This window comes from Zerene cesonia, chromosome 5 (assembly GCF_012273895.1).
Source record: "Zerene cesonia ecotype Mississippi chromosome 5, Zerene_cesonia_1.1, whole genome shotgun sequence".
Taxonomy (NCBI): domain Eukaryota; kingdom Metazoa; phylum Arthropoda; class Insecta; order Lepidoptera; family Pieridae; genus Zerene; species Zerene cesonia.
The window spans coordinates 8010062-8029585 of NC_052106.1; the positions used below are offsets into that span (position 1 = coordinate 8010062).

The 19524-nt window shown below is 33.8% G+C and overlaps 1 protein-coding gene across 4 annotated transcripts in view; it reads left to right on the forward strand.

The window, feature by feature from the left end:
- LOC119840270 (potassium voltage-gated channel protein Shaw-like) overlaps positions 1-19524 on the forward strand; it is a 62635-nt gene that overhangs the window by 26705 nt on the left and 16406 nt on the right. For all 4 annotated transcript variants that reach the window (XR_005288306.1, XM_038366795.1, XM_038366797.1 and 1 more), the window contains exons 2-4: positions 11028-11171; positions 12061-12271; positions 16133-16250. Coding sequence is in view for 3 of the 4 variants with exons in the window: in XM_038366795.1 (XP_038222723.1) it covers positions 12063-12271; positions 16133-16250 (327 nt within the window). In the remaining variant the exon portion in view is untranslated. The remainder of the gene's footprint in view (positions 1-11027; positions 11172-12060; positions 12272-16132; positions 16251-19524) is intronic.

The following is a 19524-nucleotide window of genomic DNA, read 5'->3' on the forward strand; positions in this document are numbered from 1 at the left end:
TAAATGTAATCATACTCTATTGATTATACAAAAATAGGCCAAAATTAATAGATAATAAATGGTTATTGTATATGTAGCAATATGGTGATACAGGATATTAAACTAATATTTACCTGATCTTAAAACGTTACATAGCAACGGCTCGTAGAATTATCCAACTATCCCCAAAGCTGAGAGCAGCAAAATGCCAAATCACGTCTCGTAGCGAAAAATGGTGACATTTTTCCCGTAGTGCAGAATCAGATCGCCAACTGGACCACGGTGGGATGGATATTGTGCAAGCGTTGATCTAGGGTTGCCACTTACGTTTTCAGAAAAACTGCCTCAATGAGATCATTATAGATAGAAGGAACTAGAAGAGAGAGACGACTCGACAGAGCCCGCTTGGGTACAAATAAAAAAATAAAAATTTAATAAATGAGTCAATGAATGAATCAATACAGATAAACAACTACATAAACAACCCCAAATCCTTATTTGAGGACAGCAATACAGTCACTTCCTGGCGGAGTGGGTGCTTATGGGTGGCGTGGTTCGTTTTACACCAGGCGACACATCTGCTCGTTGCTAGCCTATACCATAAAAAAAACTTGATAGAGACCTGACTACTTTGTCGACTTTTAATTGAACTGTGACATTTATAAATCACAAATCTTACAACACATGTTAATGGCGGTTTATTCGTTATATTATTTATTCCGACATTGCGAACACTCTACGTTTTACATTTTAAATCCGGTAACATGTTTTTAATTTCTGGATGAAGACTCGTATAAAACCGAACACTAAAAATACTATGAACTTTAATAAATAGGTTGTATAGTTTTCTACTTCTGTGTGTCGATATAGTTGATATGGTCGATGTTCGTTGTTCAGTCGGGAGAACAATTGTTAATGCTATTGTATTATTCATGAGGTGAGGAGGTATCGTATTCAGACTTCCAGAACTGTAATGCGTTGAAAGATGCGACATAAGTCTTAGTCGGGATTTCGTCAAACTAGTTGTCGACTGACTTGGGGTTAATTGATCGTTTGTCTGAATCCTTTGGTTGTAAGTATTATTAACTACATATAAAAAGCAATTCTTTCTGGCACCAATGAGAAAATAGCTTATATTACTTCAAAAAGTAAAGTCAATAATATAGATCTGTTTCACAGATCGATTATCGTATTGGACTAATGATCAGCCGTTTATGTCCTGAGGCATTTTTTTGTGAGTCTCCATTGGGAATCGAACCCAGGACTTCTCGATTCAACGCTCATGCGTTTGTCACTCTACTAAAGAGGCGCTCATATGTCGCTTATAAAAATATTATTTCTTCTAAACATTTTATTATTTATAAAGTTCACATAAACTTCTGTACAGTTAGAATAAAGTCACATTTCCTCTATAAATTATACTGAGTGTGTATACTGATAAAATTTTGGTAAAAAATTTATATACTGAGAAGTGTAAATTGACAACCCTACGCAGCGGAATCGTTGTATTTTGCTGAATACGAGAGGACGTTTTATTGACGTCGCGCCATACATATTCATATTTTGTTCCGTTTGCATAACAAGCGACATTTTATTTATAATTTATTTTTTATATATTTAAACATTTTTATTGCGGCAACCCTAACTCATTGTTTTATAGCCCTTTTGGTGACGAGTGTGCATTACCTATAAATCCAGAAGAGAAAATTCAAAATCAGACAACCATGATACTTGTGTACTGTATTTTTGAATAGACGTTGATAAAACTACCTCCGAAATCCAAGTAGGACATCGCAAAGTTTTGGTGGAAGAAGAAACCACACAACAGAAGACCGGCTCGAATTACTGTGCGAATGGTACTCGATTTCATGGGATGAGCTATCTAACATTGTATAAATACGTTTAAAGTAGCAATAATAACACATACATTTGAACAATTCTTACTTATCAACACTTCTACACTAATATCATAAAGAGGAAGAATTTGAATTTTTATTTGTTTGTTGGTATTGGATGAACTCAAAAACTACTGGACCGATTTTCAAAATAATTTACCATTAGGAAGCTGCAACTTCAATGAGTGACATAGGCTAGTCATGAAAAAGATCCACCGCATATAAACATAAAACAAACAAACAAAAACCGAACGTAAATAGCGCGCGCTTTCACGAGATTTTATTAACTTCCTACGTTATTCTTTTATTTGTTTATGGATTGTGATGATTTATTTTGTTCGGAAATCCACGTGGCAATAATAAATATATCACTCGAGTGATTGATGCTGCTCATATATTGACTGAAATATGGGAAGCTCGCACCGGGGAAGTATCACACCCTCACAGAAGACCGGCGCTAAATAGTAGCATGGGAGAGCTAGAAGCCCGGTTCCTTTTCTTCTTCCTTCCCAGTCAAATCCCTCTTTGCAATAGTCGATCTTTTCGGTATCCCTTTCTTATTAAAAGCGAACAACGCATTTAGAAGTTCACTGCAAGAGCACTATATAAGCACTATATATATATATATATATATATATAGGCTGATGAAATAGGAAATTTTATTTTCTTTGCGAGCGTATTTTGTGCATTTCTCCCTTAAACGCAGTTGATTATGCTCCGTTGGGATTGGCTGGTCAAAAAGTATATAGAATAAGTATTTTTGTTCGTAAAGTCGATGTCTATAAAAAAATATCAAGCTGAAGAATTTGTTGGAAGACAAAATACTCGGTAACTGGTTACTGGTTTTAAATGGAAAAACTGTTTTTGAGATGAACAATCCATTTATATAGGGATATATGTTTTAAAACTAACAAAATCGATCTAGCCATTCTCAAAACATAAACGCAATTAATTAAAGAACAGCAACAAAATAAATATAACCACATATATTGTAATTCATTCTATCATACTTACTAATATTATAACTGTGAAAGTTTGTTTGTTTGGATGTTTGGATGTTGTTGTTTGGATCACGCTGAAACTATAGAACGGATTTCGATTAAATTTGCTATAAAGACAGGGTATGAGCTGACTTGGGTGATAGGATACTTTTATCCCGATTAAATGCAGCCTTGGGATGAAAAAGAAATCTTGATACCCGGGCGGAGCCGGGACGAGCGTCTGTCTGTAATAGAATTTGTGTCTCTTATTTAAACTTATTTAAAACTCGTTAATATCGCAGTAAAACAAAATTTACTCTAAATAAGATTAAGCTATCTTAGGCAGTGATCTCGGTCAAACTGTATGGGTTCAGTTGGAAGTCCCCAAAGACGCAAATTCAGCGGTTAGCTGAGAAGTTTGCGAACTTTGACCAACGATATTGGTGTTTTAGAATTAATTGGTATAGAAACTCAATGTTTTCCTTTTGGAAATAATCAATACCTACAAATTTAACATGTTTATTAACTAATATTAAATTATTATCACTGAGGAAAAATCAATATAAATTTAGGTACCTACCTAGTTAAAATAAATACAAATGAAAAATGTAATAAAGTGTGTATTTGTTCATTTGATATTTGTTTTTCACATCTTGTTTTTTAAGATTATAAGACATTAAGGGCCAGTTTTACCACTTACTGATTATTTTTTTCCATGTTCGTATTAAACTATTTGTTATTTTTAGTGCAAAAACCGCTAAAGAATTTATTAAATTTAACTAAGACTAATTAAGATATAATTTTTTTATACACTTTTATAAATTAAACTTTAGAAAAATCTAAAATATGATATCATATATATCAAATAAGATACATATCATAGTGAAATAGTATTAACGCTTGCTACGATAGCTTCAAAATATTTGAAATAAATCACATCAATCCAATACACATTCAAACAAATTACAATCTAGACACTACGAGAATCAATCCTTCGCAATCTCACATAAGCCCGTGAAGTGAGAACATAATATACAGGGTGATGACAAATCCACGATCCACTAATTCCAAAGATACGCAGTTGCAAGTCCCCAGCGGCGCAAGCTTGAACCTCGAAAGGGCTGATTAAAGTGAGTTTCGCTTGAACTTTGACAAATTGTATTGGTGTTAACGCTAATCCAATCGATCGAGATCCGATTCCACTTACAAATTTACTTAAGTAATCCGTCGTTTACCTTAAACACAGATGATCTAAGAAATTAAGAGTAACTAGCTGCGCCCCGCGGTTTTACTCGCTTAAGATCGTATCCAGTAGGAATATCGGGATAAAAAGTTGCTTATATGTTTTTCCAGTTGTCCATTTATTTACGTACCGCGAACTGCAAGTAATATATATACGTAAAGAATAAACGAAACGAAATAAGAGGAAAATAGAACGAAATAAGAGTAAATCTAACTAATATTATACATGCGAAAGTTTGTAAGGATGTGTGTATGTGTTTGTTGCTCTTTCACGCAAAAACGACTGAACAGATTGCAATTAAATCTGGTCCATAGACAGCTGGATAACTGGAATAACATATAGGCAACTTTTTATTACGATATTCCTACGGGATTCGGACTTATGCGGGTGAAACCGCGGGGCGCAGCTAGTTAAAATCTTTTTTTTCCCAAAAAACTTACGACCTCATTGCTAGTTCTTGCTTCCGTTTTCTCTAAATCACATCATTTAACTACAAAATGGCCACGTCCACATACGTCATTACGTATATAACGCCCGCATAATGGTACCATATAGCATCGCGATCCCGCAGATTTCCTTGATGTATCTGGTTGTTATTCGGTTACCATGGCAACCGTATCTCGGCCCACCTGGCACGCGCATCCCGTAACGTTGACGCGAATTGGTGTGTGTCAACCTTTTTCAAACCTGACCCCATATATCTTGGTTTAGGGATGGGCAGGAAGAAAATAAACACTTTGCGTTTATACACAAATGTACGTAAATGTACCTGGAGGCTTCAGATTAAACGTATATTATAAACTGTATTGATACGTTTTACGAAAATAAAAATAAAATCTATAAAAAATACAATCTCTAATATATATAATTCTCGTGTCACAGTTTTCGTTGCCATACTCCTCCGAAACGGCTTGACCGATTCTTATGAAATTTTGTGTGCATATCGGGTATGTTTGAGAATCGGCTTACATCTATTTTTCATACCTCTAAATGAACAGAGTAAGGCAGAACAGCGTTTGCCGGGTGCAGCTAGTACGAATATAATAAAGTAATAAGAAATATTGTCGTTTTTATTTTTTGAAGCACGATGCGTTGGCTTCACTGTCACATTTTTAATAAACAACGAAACCTCTGTAACAATTAACTGTTTATCCATTTTTTTATAAGTAGCCTTATAATTGTATTAGATTTATTGTATATTTCTAATGAGTTAACTCATAACTGCTTAGCCTTAACTTAAATTTGTCAACCAGCACTAAGTTACATAATTATTAAGTAATATAGGCTTTATTATTTCGATTTTATATTCCGCAGAGTCGGGACAAAAGGTAATTAAAACAGTATTAGTAGTAAAAGACAAAAGACTACTAAAAACCCATCCAATAATTAAATCGTCAAAAATATACGCCTACAATTTTCGTCATAGCAATATTTCAGGATTTACCGTTTCGCAGGTATTTAAAAATTCTTATTACATCAAACAGCTTCGGCCTTCGCGTTACTTGAAAATTCCTTTGAAAGTTTTTATTCAATATCTACAACTCAATTTATAAAGTAATTGAATTCCTTCGTGAATTGATGTAATGATGTTTATGGATGATATAATTGAGCGTTGCTTAGTTAATTTATCAATTTGTGAAAGTACAAGTTGATTAATAAATTGTTATAAGTATCCTACTAATCCTATCCTACTAATATTATAAATGCGAAAGTTTGTAATATGTGTGTGTTTGTTGCTCTTCCACGCAAAAACTACTGAACCGATTGCAATGAAATTTGGTACGTAGACAGCTGGACAACTGGAATAACATATAGGCAACTTTTTATCCCGATATTCCTACGGCATGCGAACTAACGCGGGTGAAACCGCGGGGTGCAGCTTGTGAATTATAATAACGAATAAATTTATTAAATCAGCAACTGCTATGATCTGTATCATCTACCCGCTAAAGCAACGTATTAATATACTTTAAACCGACGTTATCTACTTTTTTAATAATAAAATATAATTTCGAAATTACACTTTCATGCCTTTATTATAAATATGTTATTTAGATACAAAAACCTTCCATCATACTTGAGCATATAAATGAGATTTAACTCTTACGATTGACAATCTAACACCGTAATTAACATCGCTCATGAAACGTGATAAGATCCTTTTAATAGCTTCTGACGTAAAACCAATGTGATGATAACTAAGGTTATGAGATTAGCTTTAATTCACAACAAATAATATAATATATTTTGTATGTATAGATGTATGTATAGATAAAGCATCTCCGTTTTAACATACATATCAACAAACTTTCTCATAGGAGGAGGTAACTCAATTGAAAAATCATCTACATGTATTTCTTTGTATTTTTAACATGTTTTTATTATCTTCATCTGCAATTTTATATGTAACCAACTCCTTGGGACTCGGTTTTGGCCCACTTTAAACGGACAGATTTAATTCAAACTCTGTACACTTAACAAGTATTGTTACAATACTATAATTTAATTTGTTACCTTATTGTTTTACCTTATAAATTTGGTCTAGCTCTGACAGACTATAATTTCATTTGTTTATCTTATTGTGGGTCCCATAAATTTGGTCTAGCTCTTACAGTTTGAAGGCGATTCCGTATTTTATAATAGTTATTGTTGCATATATTTTGGATACCGTGTGTTCACAGATCAGTAGCCAAAATCACTCACCCTAATGGACAATTGCCCATTCATTCGTGTAAATTTAACGTCGCAAAAGCCTAAAAGGCTTCTGAAATATTCGCAACGCAGCCGCGTAGCGCCGTTAATTGAAAATAAAAACCTATGACGGTGCAGATTTTTTTTAGGGTAAATGGACGTGAAATTTTGAAGGAAGATTAAATAATTAACAATAAAATGGAAAAGAAAAAAAATTGAAATAATTAAATTGGATTTACCAACAATTAAGGCACATTGAAAACTATATAAATAAAGTCAAGTGTAAAAAACAAATAGAACATACATTTTAAAGAATAGAAAAACTCGATCACGAGACGGAATTCAAACCCACGTCATTAGACGCCTGGTCTCACGGCCACCCGTGATCCCGCCTCAGCAATCGAATTTCTTCTACTTTTTCAGTTTTATGTGCTTGAACTTTTTCTATCAAGTACAAAGTATAAAACTTGAATGCTATAAAACTACAATTTAACAATGAAGCATTTAATACAAAACACCCACTTCGACTCCACTCTATTGTTTTCCCATTTCATCATCAACATTCAATATAGTTATAACACTTATCAAATGAACTGATAACCAATTCCCACAAAATAAATGTCAAATCATTACAATATAGTTGTAAAACCGGTGTTGTGAATTTGAAATTGTTTTAAATCGGAATGTTTGTTAAATGGTTCGGTTTGCTTAACAGCTTTAACAGCAACACGTTGTTTATAAACAAGTTTTTCCACTATTTGATTGTTTGCGAGTGGAATTTTTATCTGTTTACATATTTGTTTGGCTGAAACAATTTCCCTTTGTTTGCCGTGACGCGACTTAACGGATTACATCAAAGTTACCACGCTGATAAAAGGTTAAATTTCGTGTGTTATAAATGTCGTTTCATAAATATAAAACACGCTTCATTAATGAAATTATTGTATTGTCATCGATCGTTGAAATGTGTACAAAGTCTGAATTAAATCAAGTCAGTTACAAATAAACCATAAGATAGATAATAAAAGCGTATTAAAAACGAATAAATGAAAGTATTTAGAAAATTTATATGTGTTAATATACACCCAATTATTAAAGCGTCCTATCGCTAATCAGCATTTGTTTCCAGGCAGCTTTATCATAGAATTGGAACAAGAGATAGATATACATTACCTTCTCTTCAATGACATTAAATTATCGAAAAAACCATAGACTGTTTTAATTTGTGATTAACGCCCATAACAGGCTGTCAAATGTGCGAGTGGCGTTGTCTATGCGCAATGTACATACGATGACTTGTGTAGTTAACATTAAAATATAGTGTACGTGTAATCATTGGTCATTCCCTTAACATACAAAGAAAAGTAAAAATATACCATGCATTTATACTCAAACACACATATATTCGGATATTTGGGGATACTGTTTTCGCATTTGTCCCTAAATCCTATACAGTCCCCATTAAGGGTCAAGGCCGGTGCCTTGTTTACTTTATAGCCAACCCAGCTTTTCGTTGGACCTTCCTTCAATGTTACAGAAAGCCCTTTCGCATCGAAATCTAACTGTGCGTAAGTAATGCCTTATTTTTTTGTATTATATATGTAACGGATTTCATTCGTCTTATGAAACATGTAATGTACCGTAGGGAACTATCAAAAACAGAGTAAGAAATCATCAGATAAACAGATGTGTAGAGCATTATTCTATCAGCCGCTTACCTTAATCTGCTGCCCGTTATTAACATAGACTATTTCTAGAAATTTCGTCGAACATCAAAGCGGTAAAATATCCAGCAGCGATGCAAACCCAACAGGACTAGCTCCTTTTTAGTAACTGTTTGGAAACTGGGCAAGATTAATTTTAGGATGAAACTCTGTTGAACTTCACCAACTAGCTGATGTTCTGTTTAAACAGGCTTCGCAAACTAAAAGTTTGACTGAATACTTTTAAAACTTGGCGTACTTTTAATGAGGTCTTGTTTAGTCTTATTGCAATTCTTTTGTTTGACATTACGAGGCGTTTATTTTATGTTAAGTTTTATATGACTATGTAATTGTCCTATATGACGATGAATTCGAATTGGACAGTTTGTGGTATAGGTAAAAAGGTCCAAAACAAATTATAACAGAAGCCTGTTCAACTTTTATTCACTGGTCCTACAAATTTTAATTCTGTTACTGAAAACCGTCCACAAGTTTATAAATGCTCGCATATTTTGATATATTAAATTAACAGTCATATTTGTATATTGTTAACATGAAGTTTCATTTTTTCCGAAGTCATAAAAAATCTATTATTATGATATCTTTTTATATTATTATATGATATTATATTATTTTAACTCTTTACATTCATTGTGAGACTGTAATCACAGTTTTCTATTACAGTTTCTAATAATATATTTATTTCACTTATTTCTTTATATATCTTAACTCAGAGACAACGAAAATTATTATCAATTTGCTTACCTTACCAGGGAATATAATTTCGTATACAAAAAAATACCTAACACAAGGCGTCGGATAAACTGCCATTATTCTGAATTTACTTAAAATATCACTCCTCAGCGGTGCTACGTTCTGCGTTCCTCCCAGAGGAGAAATGAAAAAAAAAATGTTACCTACGCTTTCATAAATCTTGTACGTGATTTTATCAAACGAAATTTTTATTTTATCAAGAGTCCTTGAGGAATACGTTCCTTTGTTGCAATTTAGGCACATCGGTAAACAGAAGGTAATGTTATACAGGGTATGCTATGAAATTGTGGACTTTTGTTTCACAATGGGAACCGTTTTCTCTGAATTGGAATTTGTGAGCACATGTACACGGCGTTACTGCTTTGCGAAATTACCACACACTCCAACTTCGCATGGTCAGAATCTTGAAAGAATTATACTCACATTATGATGAGGAAGGTGTTCCAAATATCCTATCCTACTAATATTATAAATGCGAAAGTTTGTTAGGATATGTGTGTGTTTGTTGCTCTTTCACGCAAAAACTACTGAACCGATTGCAATGAAATTTGGTAAGTAGATAGCTGGACAACTGGAATGACATATAGGCAACTTTTTATCCCGATATTCCTACAAAATATGAACAAAATTATGCATATAGTTAAAAAAACGGTTTAATGATAGAATCAACTAAATCAAATTAAAGAAACTTACTCTCTTTCTTTTACAGAGTAAATGTGAGGAATTAAATTATTTAATTCCCTCAATTCCTGTCAGGTATAAGATACATTAAAAATGATTGTATTGTAGACACAAATCCTTGATAAAAGTGAAAGGTCTCAATTAAATTTTTCCGTTTGAAGTGGGTACCGAACCTTGGTAACCGACTACAGGAGTCGGGTTACATACAAAAATACAGGTAAATTTATTAATTATATGAAGCAAAAACTTAACCGCCAATAAGTTGTCAGAACTAGACCAAAATTAAATAGAACCACACGCAGGTAACAGCTTTCAAATTAAAAACAATCGTCAAAGTCGGTTTACCCAGTAAAACGTTATGAGGTAACAAACAAAAAAGAAATACAGTCGGATTGAGAACCCTCTTCTTTTTGGAAGGAGGTTTAAAAAGGCGTGCAGTTTCACAATAGAAAATGGAATAAAAGTTACATTGTCAAAGAGTGCCTTCAAATATTCTTTGTAAAAATATTATCCATGCAACTAGAAATAGTCTCACCTTAGCATAAGAAAAACTTCCAAAAACCTATTCCCACTAAAATATACTTCAAAGCGTCGAGTAAAAGAAAATAATTACGTTTAGAATCGTAATACAATTTACCCGAAACCTACAACGAAACAAAGCCTTTGAGACCTATATAGCAATCGATCGTTAAAAGCGATATTATCGCCAGTCAGTTGGCCATGTCAAGGCTACATTTCTATTTAGAGACAATTTAAATTATTTACTATTACTACTAGCGGCTGACGTGGCGTTGTACTTTACCGTTTTTTACTTTGTTTTACTCGTTCACTTGTAAAAGCATTGTAATTAATACATGTTGCTTTGGTTAATAAATAAAGTTAAATTCTTACTTGAACTCTTTGACTTAAATTTTTTATTGCCCTTTTATTGTTCGGTCAGGAACTCCTTACTTACATCAGAAACTAATTTCAAATAGGATGTGCTTGTGTGATTTTTGTGTTTTTCAAAGCAGAACTTTCTGGAACAACCATTACGATCTATATTCCGAATTCACATCTTACTAATTAAGTGTTTTTTCAGCAACCTGTTGACTGCCAGCAATGCCACCGTACACGGGGTGCCGCACAGAAAATGACTATTTTGAGGTTATGTGGAGACGAGGTCAAAGCCGATCTCCGTAGCGCTGTCTAGATCAGTTCTTTGCAAGGGCCGAAGGCGTTGCAAGTATGTATACATTTATATTGCACTAATACTATAAATGTAAAAGTTTATTTTCTTGGATGTTTGTTCGTGAATCTGAAGTCGCTGAAGCTACTGAACGGATTTTGATGAAATTTGGTATACAGACAGGGTATGAGCTGACTGGGTGATAGGATACTTTTTATCCCGATTAAATGCTCCCTTGGGATAAAAGAAGAATGTTGATATCGGAGCGGAGCCGGGATGAGCATCTAGTTGATGTATAAAGCATCTAGATTGAAGGATAAGACATTAATAGACGCGTATGAACGACGTCGTGGATAATCATAACATAGTTTAAAAAGTTAAATTGTAATAGTGCTGCTCAAATAAACTAACACGCAAACAAACTAATATGACATCCCACTATGATTATGAGAACCGTCACTCGTTAGAAATGCTTGCCAATGAGTTTCAATTAAAATTTCAACCGAGTTTTGTCTAATTTGCAAGTTAATTAAGACGCTTTCTCGCTGATATTATTTGAATTGCATTTCTTGGTAGTTCATCTGGTTATTTATACTAGTTAAAACTAGTTATATTTTTTATACAACGAGAATATGTGGAGATATGTAACTAAGATATAAATAAAAATACGAATGAAAATCTCTATTAATATTATTAATGCGAAAGCAACTGTTTTTCTATCGGTCTGTATCTTTTTGACTCTTAAAACTCTGAACCGATTTGGATGAATTTTGATGCAAACATAGTTGGACACTTGAGGAAGATAGGTTAGTAGGTTTTATCCTGTAAATCCCAAGTGCACGGTAACTAGCTTTTTCCTTAGCTAGTTATAAAACATCATAAAGTAATTAATCAAGCACCGTATTTTGTTTTATAATGTTTGCGTAAACTATCAATGCCTATCCAGAGATGAATCTCCTCAACATGGACGCGGAGAATCGCGTGGTCCTAAACGTTGGCGGCATTCGCCACGAAACCTACAAAGCTACGCTGAAGAAGATCCCCGCGACGCGGCTGTCGCGGCTGACGGAGGCGCTCGCCAACTACGACCCCGTCCTCAACGAGTACTTCTTTGACCGCCACCCTGGCGTCTTCGCGCAGGTCCTCAACTATTACAGGTATAGACACAGACATGCCTTTATTTGGCACCAAACAGTATGGAAAAAATATCATGGTTATTTTGAAAGCGAGCATATGAGCTGGTGGTTCGCCTGATAGAAATCGATCACCACCGCCCATGAACATTTGCAACGGCTAATAGCTGCGAATACCAGCGCTACCAGCTTTAAAGGGGTAAAGAAAAATGGCAAATTTGCCCTCACGTCAACATAAATTGCAGGGAAAGTTTTCCTAATATTGGTTTTCAGTAACGATGACTTGCAGTTATAAATATATGTATATATATTATTATATATTATGTATGTATGTATTGTATATATATTATGTACATATTTTTATAATATATTCTATATTACAAGCCCGGGAATAATAGAGTGTAGATGTTTTTTTAATACGTTTGTTTTATAATGTTACTTTTTCACGCGCTGTTCCGTAGACGAAAGGCTTAATTTCAATTTTGCAACCATTTTTGTTATGGTATTCCTAATATATTATGTGTGCATTTGTTTAATTTTGCTTTTTAAAACTGATACAGGTATTAATATCCAATACTTTCGTAAATGTTTGATAAATGTCGAAAAAACTTATCCACTTCCACATACGCGAATTCTAATATTCAAATACACGTTTAAAATACAAATTTTATCTTGCCTCACAAACTTTCCTTACCTTTCATCGCTACCCTTACTTTTATATAGAATGTTTAACGGTAATGCTTGAGCACATTATGAAAAGGGTCACACAGTATGAAATAGGCTGATGTATGCGAGGCTCCTTTCAAAGATTTCAACAAAGGGTCAACATCTTTCGGAAGACTCCATTATGCTAGTTGCTTTTTAGGTGCTTTGTATATTTAAAGTGCCCTGAATTATTTAGGCCGACTAACAATTATGCATTTGTTGCTTAGTTGTTGGGATCCTTTCCTTTCCTTTCCTTTCCTTTCCTTTATACGGTATGTTCAGTGTATTTTTTCCATTGTGGCTGATTTTTGGTAAGTTTATATGCGACATCTTCATTTCGTTCGCTAGCATATTTTGAAGTACTGGCTCAATGTATTTCTGCTTGTGCTGGATTTTCAACTTAAACATTTATGTTTAAGTGCTTTAGCATTAAAGGTCCTGTTGAAATTAATAAGACCTATCTTCTGAATAATAAATGGCTTAAGTGGAACTCCATTTTCAACATTCTAATTGTCTGTTATTGCATTGTTCTTGGCAATGAATATTAAATGTTTCTTAAAAAAACGGATTGTCCCATTAAAGTTAATTCTTGGTTTGACTGAGAAATTGATTTCTAGATCTAAAATACATTATTGACAATCAGATCTGCGAAAAATCGATGCGAGAAAATCAATTACAAAGTTGTAAATCTGATTACTTCACCTCACAATTAATTAAAACTAATGATAATAATCAAATCCCGCCTCAATAATAATTATTTTACGAACGAAAAGCGGCTACCCAGGATTATGTAAACTAACATTGTCCCTCGGCATTATTTTCGAAGGGAAATTAATTCCTTTGACAGGGGCAAGAAAATCTATGCGAATTCGTCGCTTTCGACCCAAAACTGGACTTGATTAATGTCCTATCAATTGCTTTATAGTCGTGAAGATTGATAGCTTTGCTAACTATGTCCATACTTGGGGTGATAGTTGGGCAACTATTCATTGTTAATCTTATTTAAGACGATTGATTAGCTGTGACAGAGATTTTTGTGTTTATTGAAAAATGACACTTAAATCGCAAACATTGTGGTCGTGTTTTGAAAGATGTCAATTGCATAATAGTTTTAACCGACCCTCCCAGCAACGAAAGAACTCAATTAGCTCAAGGAGATTACTCAATTTGTTGTGTATTACTTATTTTCAACCGTCAGCTGCTAATAATTAAACATCCGCTACCATGCACAAAAAATCAAGGCAGGTTCTCAATTAGAATGAATTGTTTTTGACTATGTTACTCGATATCTCCGTGATTTTCCAACCAATTTACGTGATTTTTTTGCGATTGATATGGAATTGTTGTCATTTGGTTCCACCGAGAATTTATTTGGTACGTCTACAAATATTTGTTACTTGACATATTTTAAATACTCCTTAATTATGTATATATAAACTACAGGCTGGCCCATTTAATACTAGATACATTATTATACTAGTTGTAACCCGCAGCGTCACTCTCGAGTAAAAGTAGCCGATGTGCTAATTCATTTCTATATAAAATTTCATACCGATACGATAAGCTGTTCTCACGTGAAAGAGTAATAAATATCCATACATCCATACTTACAAAATTTCGCGTTTATAATAGCAGGATTAGCATAGATTACCTTCTCTCAGTTTGTCAGTATCTTCATGGACAATTCCTAATTGAATTCCATTTCTGTGTAAATTAGTTAATATAAAACAAAGTTAAGAAGCAATGATATACATCGCTTTGTATTAAAAGAGAATGAAGATTGAAAGGGCCGGACCACCATTAACTTGAAATGCGAATATTCTTAATTAATTTCGAAGTTTTTTTTTTCAACACGCTAATGGGAAAGTTTATTGGGAGCTCAGGCCAATATTTAGCCAGAAGCTTGCGTTAATTCATTGGGGTTAAAACTTTGATTTCCTTGAAAATCTCTTTTCCTTTTTTACCATTCGAGATTAATTTTTAATGTCTGTTAACCTTCATACAAGGAATTTAAACCTATAATTTACCCAATCATCACCTGGAAAAATACGTCGGTATGCGTCGTGCTTATCTAAGCACATGCAACTATCTGACACAGCTTCTAGCGCGTAGTTTATCATAGTTCAGCGTCATAGAGCGGCGTCAGGATAGCGCCTGACGCGCGCTAAGTACCAACGTGTTCTGTTTGACAAAGCAATTAGTAAATACTAGCTGCGCTCCGCGATTTTTAATAATAATAATAATAATCATTTATTGTCAACAGCACAAAAACTCACAGCACAAAAAGATACATATAAAAAACCAACGATATTTATCCGTTGACAAAAGGGGCCAACTCAGTATCTGGTGCGAATGATAAAAATTTCACCCGCGTAAGTCTGTATCCCGTAGGAATATCGAGAAAAAATTTGCCTATATATTATTCCAGTTGTCCAGCTATCTACGTACCTCAATTCATTGCAATCGGTTCAGTAGTTTTTGCGTGAAAGAGTAACAAACATACACATACATCAATCCTCACAAACTTTCGCGTGTATAAATTAGTAGGATGTGAAATTGTTCGTGTATGTATTGCTTCATTTTCATTTTTATTAACAAAGTGTTAACGTACCTATTCATTGCGAGGCTTAATGCATGAACAATGCTATAAAATAACGGTATCCTATCTTTATAATGAACATTATAGTATCGTTCGTTCATATTATGATTAAAGCTTTATAGTGGAACTAATAAACCGAGATAATGAAGAAAATTTGAATAATAAACAATACACAGCGTTTTACAAAATGTGTAATTAAAATAGATATACTTTTCAAGAGGATACTCCTCAGAGATATATTATAAAAATAGATAATTAACCTGCGGAAGACTTACTACTACACCCGTATAGCAATTACTTTAATTCAATCCAGACATGATTTATTCTATAATAATAAGATTCTTTATTGTACAAAGAAAAAAACAAAAAAAAGATACAATATAAAAGACCCAGCAGATAGGGCTGATAATCCTGTGGGAAAAAGATATATTTAAACGATAAGTCACTTTCTATCCCCAGAAACAAAAATCCTTCCATACTATCGGTCCGTTGCGACGGGACAAAAGAACAAACAAACAAACATACATTCGCGATGTATATTAAAACCGCTAGAAAATTATTTAACAGGCTTTATCTTCCAGGACGGGCAAGCTCCACTATCCAACGGATGTCTGCGGGCCGCTGTTTGAAGAAGAGCTGGAGTTCTGGGGCCTGGATGCCAACCAGGTGGAGCCTTGCTGCTGGATGACGTATACCCAGGTCTGAGATCGATTATATTGCTGCAATATGAATAGTTATCCCCGCTTCAGTCCAAGGAGATTCCTATGTAAATGAGATCTTACCGCGGTAAAATAAGCCTATCACTCTCTAAATTAATGAATCTTACCACAAGAATCATACCCCAAAAATTTCTCAGTTGCGACGTGTAAGAAAGACAAACAAATACTGCGTTTATATTCGTGAGCCGCTCTTAAAATTTGTAGCACAGGAAAGGTTAAGTAATAAATTTATACATTGTTAGACACATCTGTTTACTAGATGATATGGAATAATTGCTTAATATAGCTAAAACATGTTTTTCAAAGACCATACATAATACATAATACATAATTCTCGTGACATAACCATTTCATCATTTTACCATACTCCTCCTAAACGGCTGGATTGATTCTCTTTTGTGTGCATATCGGGTAGGTCTAAGAATCCGCCAACGTCTATTTTTCATTACCCTATCTATCACTTAGCGAACAGAAAAACAGGACAGCATTTACCGGACCAGCTAGCAGAAATTAAATATAAAAAAGTAATATTTTAATAATACAACCTGTTAATATTATGCAGTTTACTATATACCGTAATTATTCAACAATACATAATTTCAAAATATTTTACTTTACAACTAGTATTAAAAACACACAGCAGGAATTGATTCCCTTCTTTGAAATCGCTTTGAAATTAGGTCATCAATCTTCAGATACCAATTTAGCGCCTTAGATCAAATCAATCGTTTGCAGTTTCCAGAACATCTCTCATTTCAAATTATTAGAATTATTCGACGTTTATTTATTAAAACTAAATCAAGGCAGTCGACGCGTAGGCTCTTATAGTATCTAACTTTATGATATACTAGCTTTGGGCCCGCGACTTCACTCGTGAAAATTTCATTCAGATATCTTTGTAGACCTTCCCCATAGATATTTCCCTATTTAGCTCATTTAAGTTATGCCGCTAAATCTATATCGTTTCTCCAGGCCTATCACCATGCAAAATATCATTTAAATATTTTCAATTGTTAGATTCATTCGCATTGTAAATTTTTGAGCGACTTTTCGAGTTTATAATCTTAGTTGATACACGTGTTCAATTCACATGTACCTCTCTTTACACTAAGATTGCTTCAATTGTCCAAATATCACAGCTAGAATTCAAAAGAGCAATTTTTCAGTCACAAAATTCTCAATAAATTTACCGCATCGTAAATTTCGACTTGTAGAAAAATTCACGTCCATAACAAGAATTTACGGACGTGATTTTATTGGAAGCTAAAAACGGTGTGAACATTACATTTTTCGTATCAACATCGCACGAAATGAAAATATATCGCTTCATTTTAATAGAAAAAAAGATCACCTGTCAAGTAACAGAAAATATCAGTCTAGCACAAAACAGCTTACGCCTCTCTACCCCGTGTCTCGGCACTCGAAAGTTAAACAGTCGCATTTTAGTGTCACAGCATACAATGCTCCAGTTGTACAAAGAAATGGATGTGAATAGAGGAGAATTCAAGAGGACGCTTCAATGTACTTGAAACGTACTTCTGCGAACTTTATAAAAATATAAAGACGGAGACCGATGCCCGGCTATACGCTAGAACTCATTCAGCGTGTTATATTTTACTTTGTGATATCTTGGGAGTTATAAACTTTATGCTCCCCTAGCCAAGAAAATGTCTACTTATAAAAAATTATACAATGAAAACACCTATATAATAAAGTTTGTTAATCCTAGAACTGTAATCAATCTTCGTCTAAAACTAGTTATTATTAACAGCATAAGTTTAAACGAAGTTTTACCCTTAACGCCTTAGGATTTGTAATCTCAAAACTTAGAGTCTTGTTATTATAGTGGACTCGTATGAATATTACATACGACTCACATTGTACGAGTTCGCAATACGCAATACGCTAATTAAACAACCTGTACTACAATATGGTCATCTATTCTTTATATGGAAATAAAATTCAAACTCAAATTTAAACTCAAACATTTGTTTATTTAATTAGACTTTTTCTAGAATTACTTTCGAATCGTCATAAACATAATTTTTCCTTAAAATTTTGAAGGATAAAATTATTTAATTTTTAGTTTTATAGCATTATTTCAATGCTTTATCGGATAAAATTATGTTTATGACGATTCTATCTTTCTTTTCTCTTTCTACAAAAACTATATCTGTACAAAAATTCAGCCGATTCGGTTCTTTTGGTAATAAGAAAAGACAGACCGGTAGACAAAGAGAAAATTTTTTTAATCTCTATCTACCGGTGTCTAAAACATTTATTTAACGAAACCTTATATATCAGAATGACGCTTGAAGTTAAAATTATTGCAAACAAAAATAGAATACTTTCTTTTCATCGACTATATACTATTTTTCTTGAAGATCGAACGTTATCCCGCGTAACGGGAAATCTATGAGAGATACAGTTCTTATATCGAGTTGTATAACACTTCGGACATAAATGTCTCTGTAGATAAGTGTCGGACACTCGTGTCAGTAAATTTAACACGACAAGCTCTCGATTTATATTTATCAAGTGTTCGGTTGGGTACCAATGCTCGTGATATATTTTTCTAGCGGACAAATCATTTGACAGTTCATCGGTTATGATTATTTGTATGGTATTTATTTTATATAGCTTTTGCTCGCGGCTTCGCACGCCTGAATTCAGAGTAGTTTAATAGATTTTATTATACATAATTGTACATGTAACCCTTCCTCTTTAATCTCTCTATCTATTAAAAAAAAAACCGTCAAAAGCCGTTACGTAGTTTTAAAGATTTAAATACAAAGGGACATTATACTACATGCCACATATTCTGCTTCGCTAGGATTGATCCGGGATAAAAAAATACACTGTGTTACTTGATAAAGATTAAGCAGCAGCATGATGGCAGAAATTTTGGAATCGGTCGGATAGTTACTGTTTTATATCGTAATAATAAACAGGCAAATCAATGTTCGAGTCATTGCTTTTGCACAAATTTGGCCAGCTCCCACAGAAAACCGGCGTGAATTAGTAGCATAGCACTGCGTTTCGTTCGGTGAGTGGGGAAGCCAGAGGTATATTTCCTTTTCCTCACCGTTCCCAGTCCATTCCTTTTTTTTCCAGTCATCAATCCTATCCTTATCCCTAATCTCTTAAAAGCGGGCAGCGCATTCTCAGAGGTCTGAGCCTCTGCGAATGTTCATGGGCGGTTCGCTTACCATAGTCAAACCACCAACTAAACAACAACTCCAAGAAACAAAATA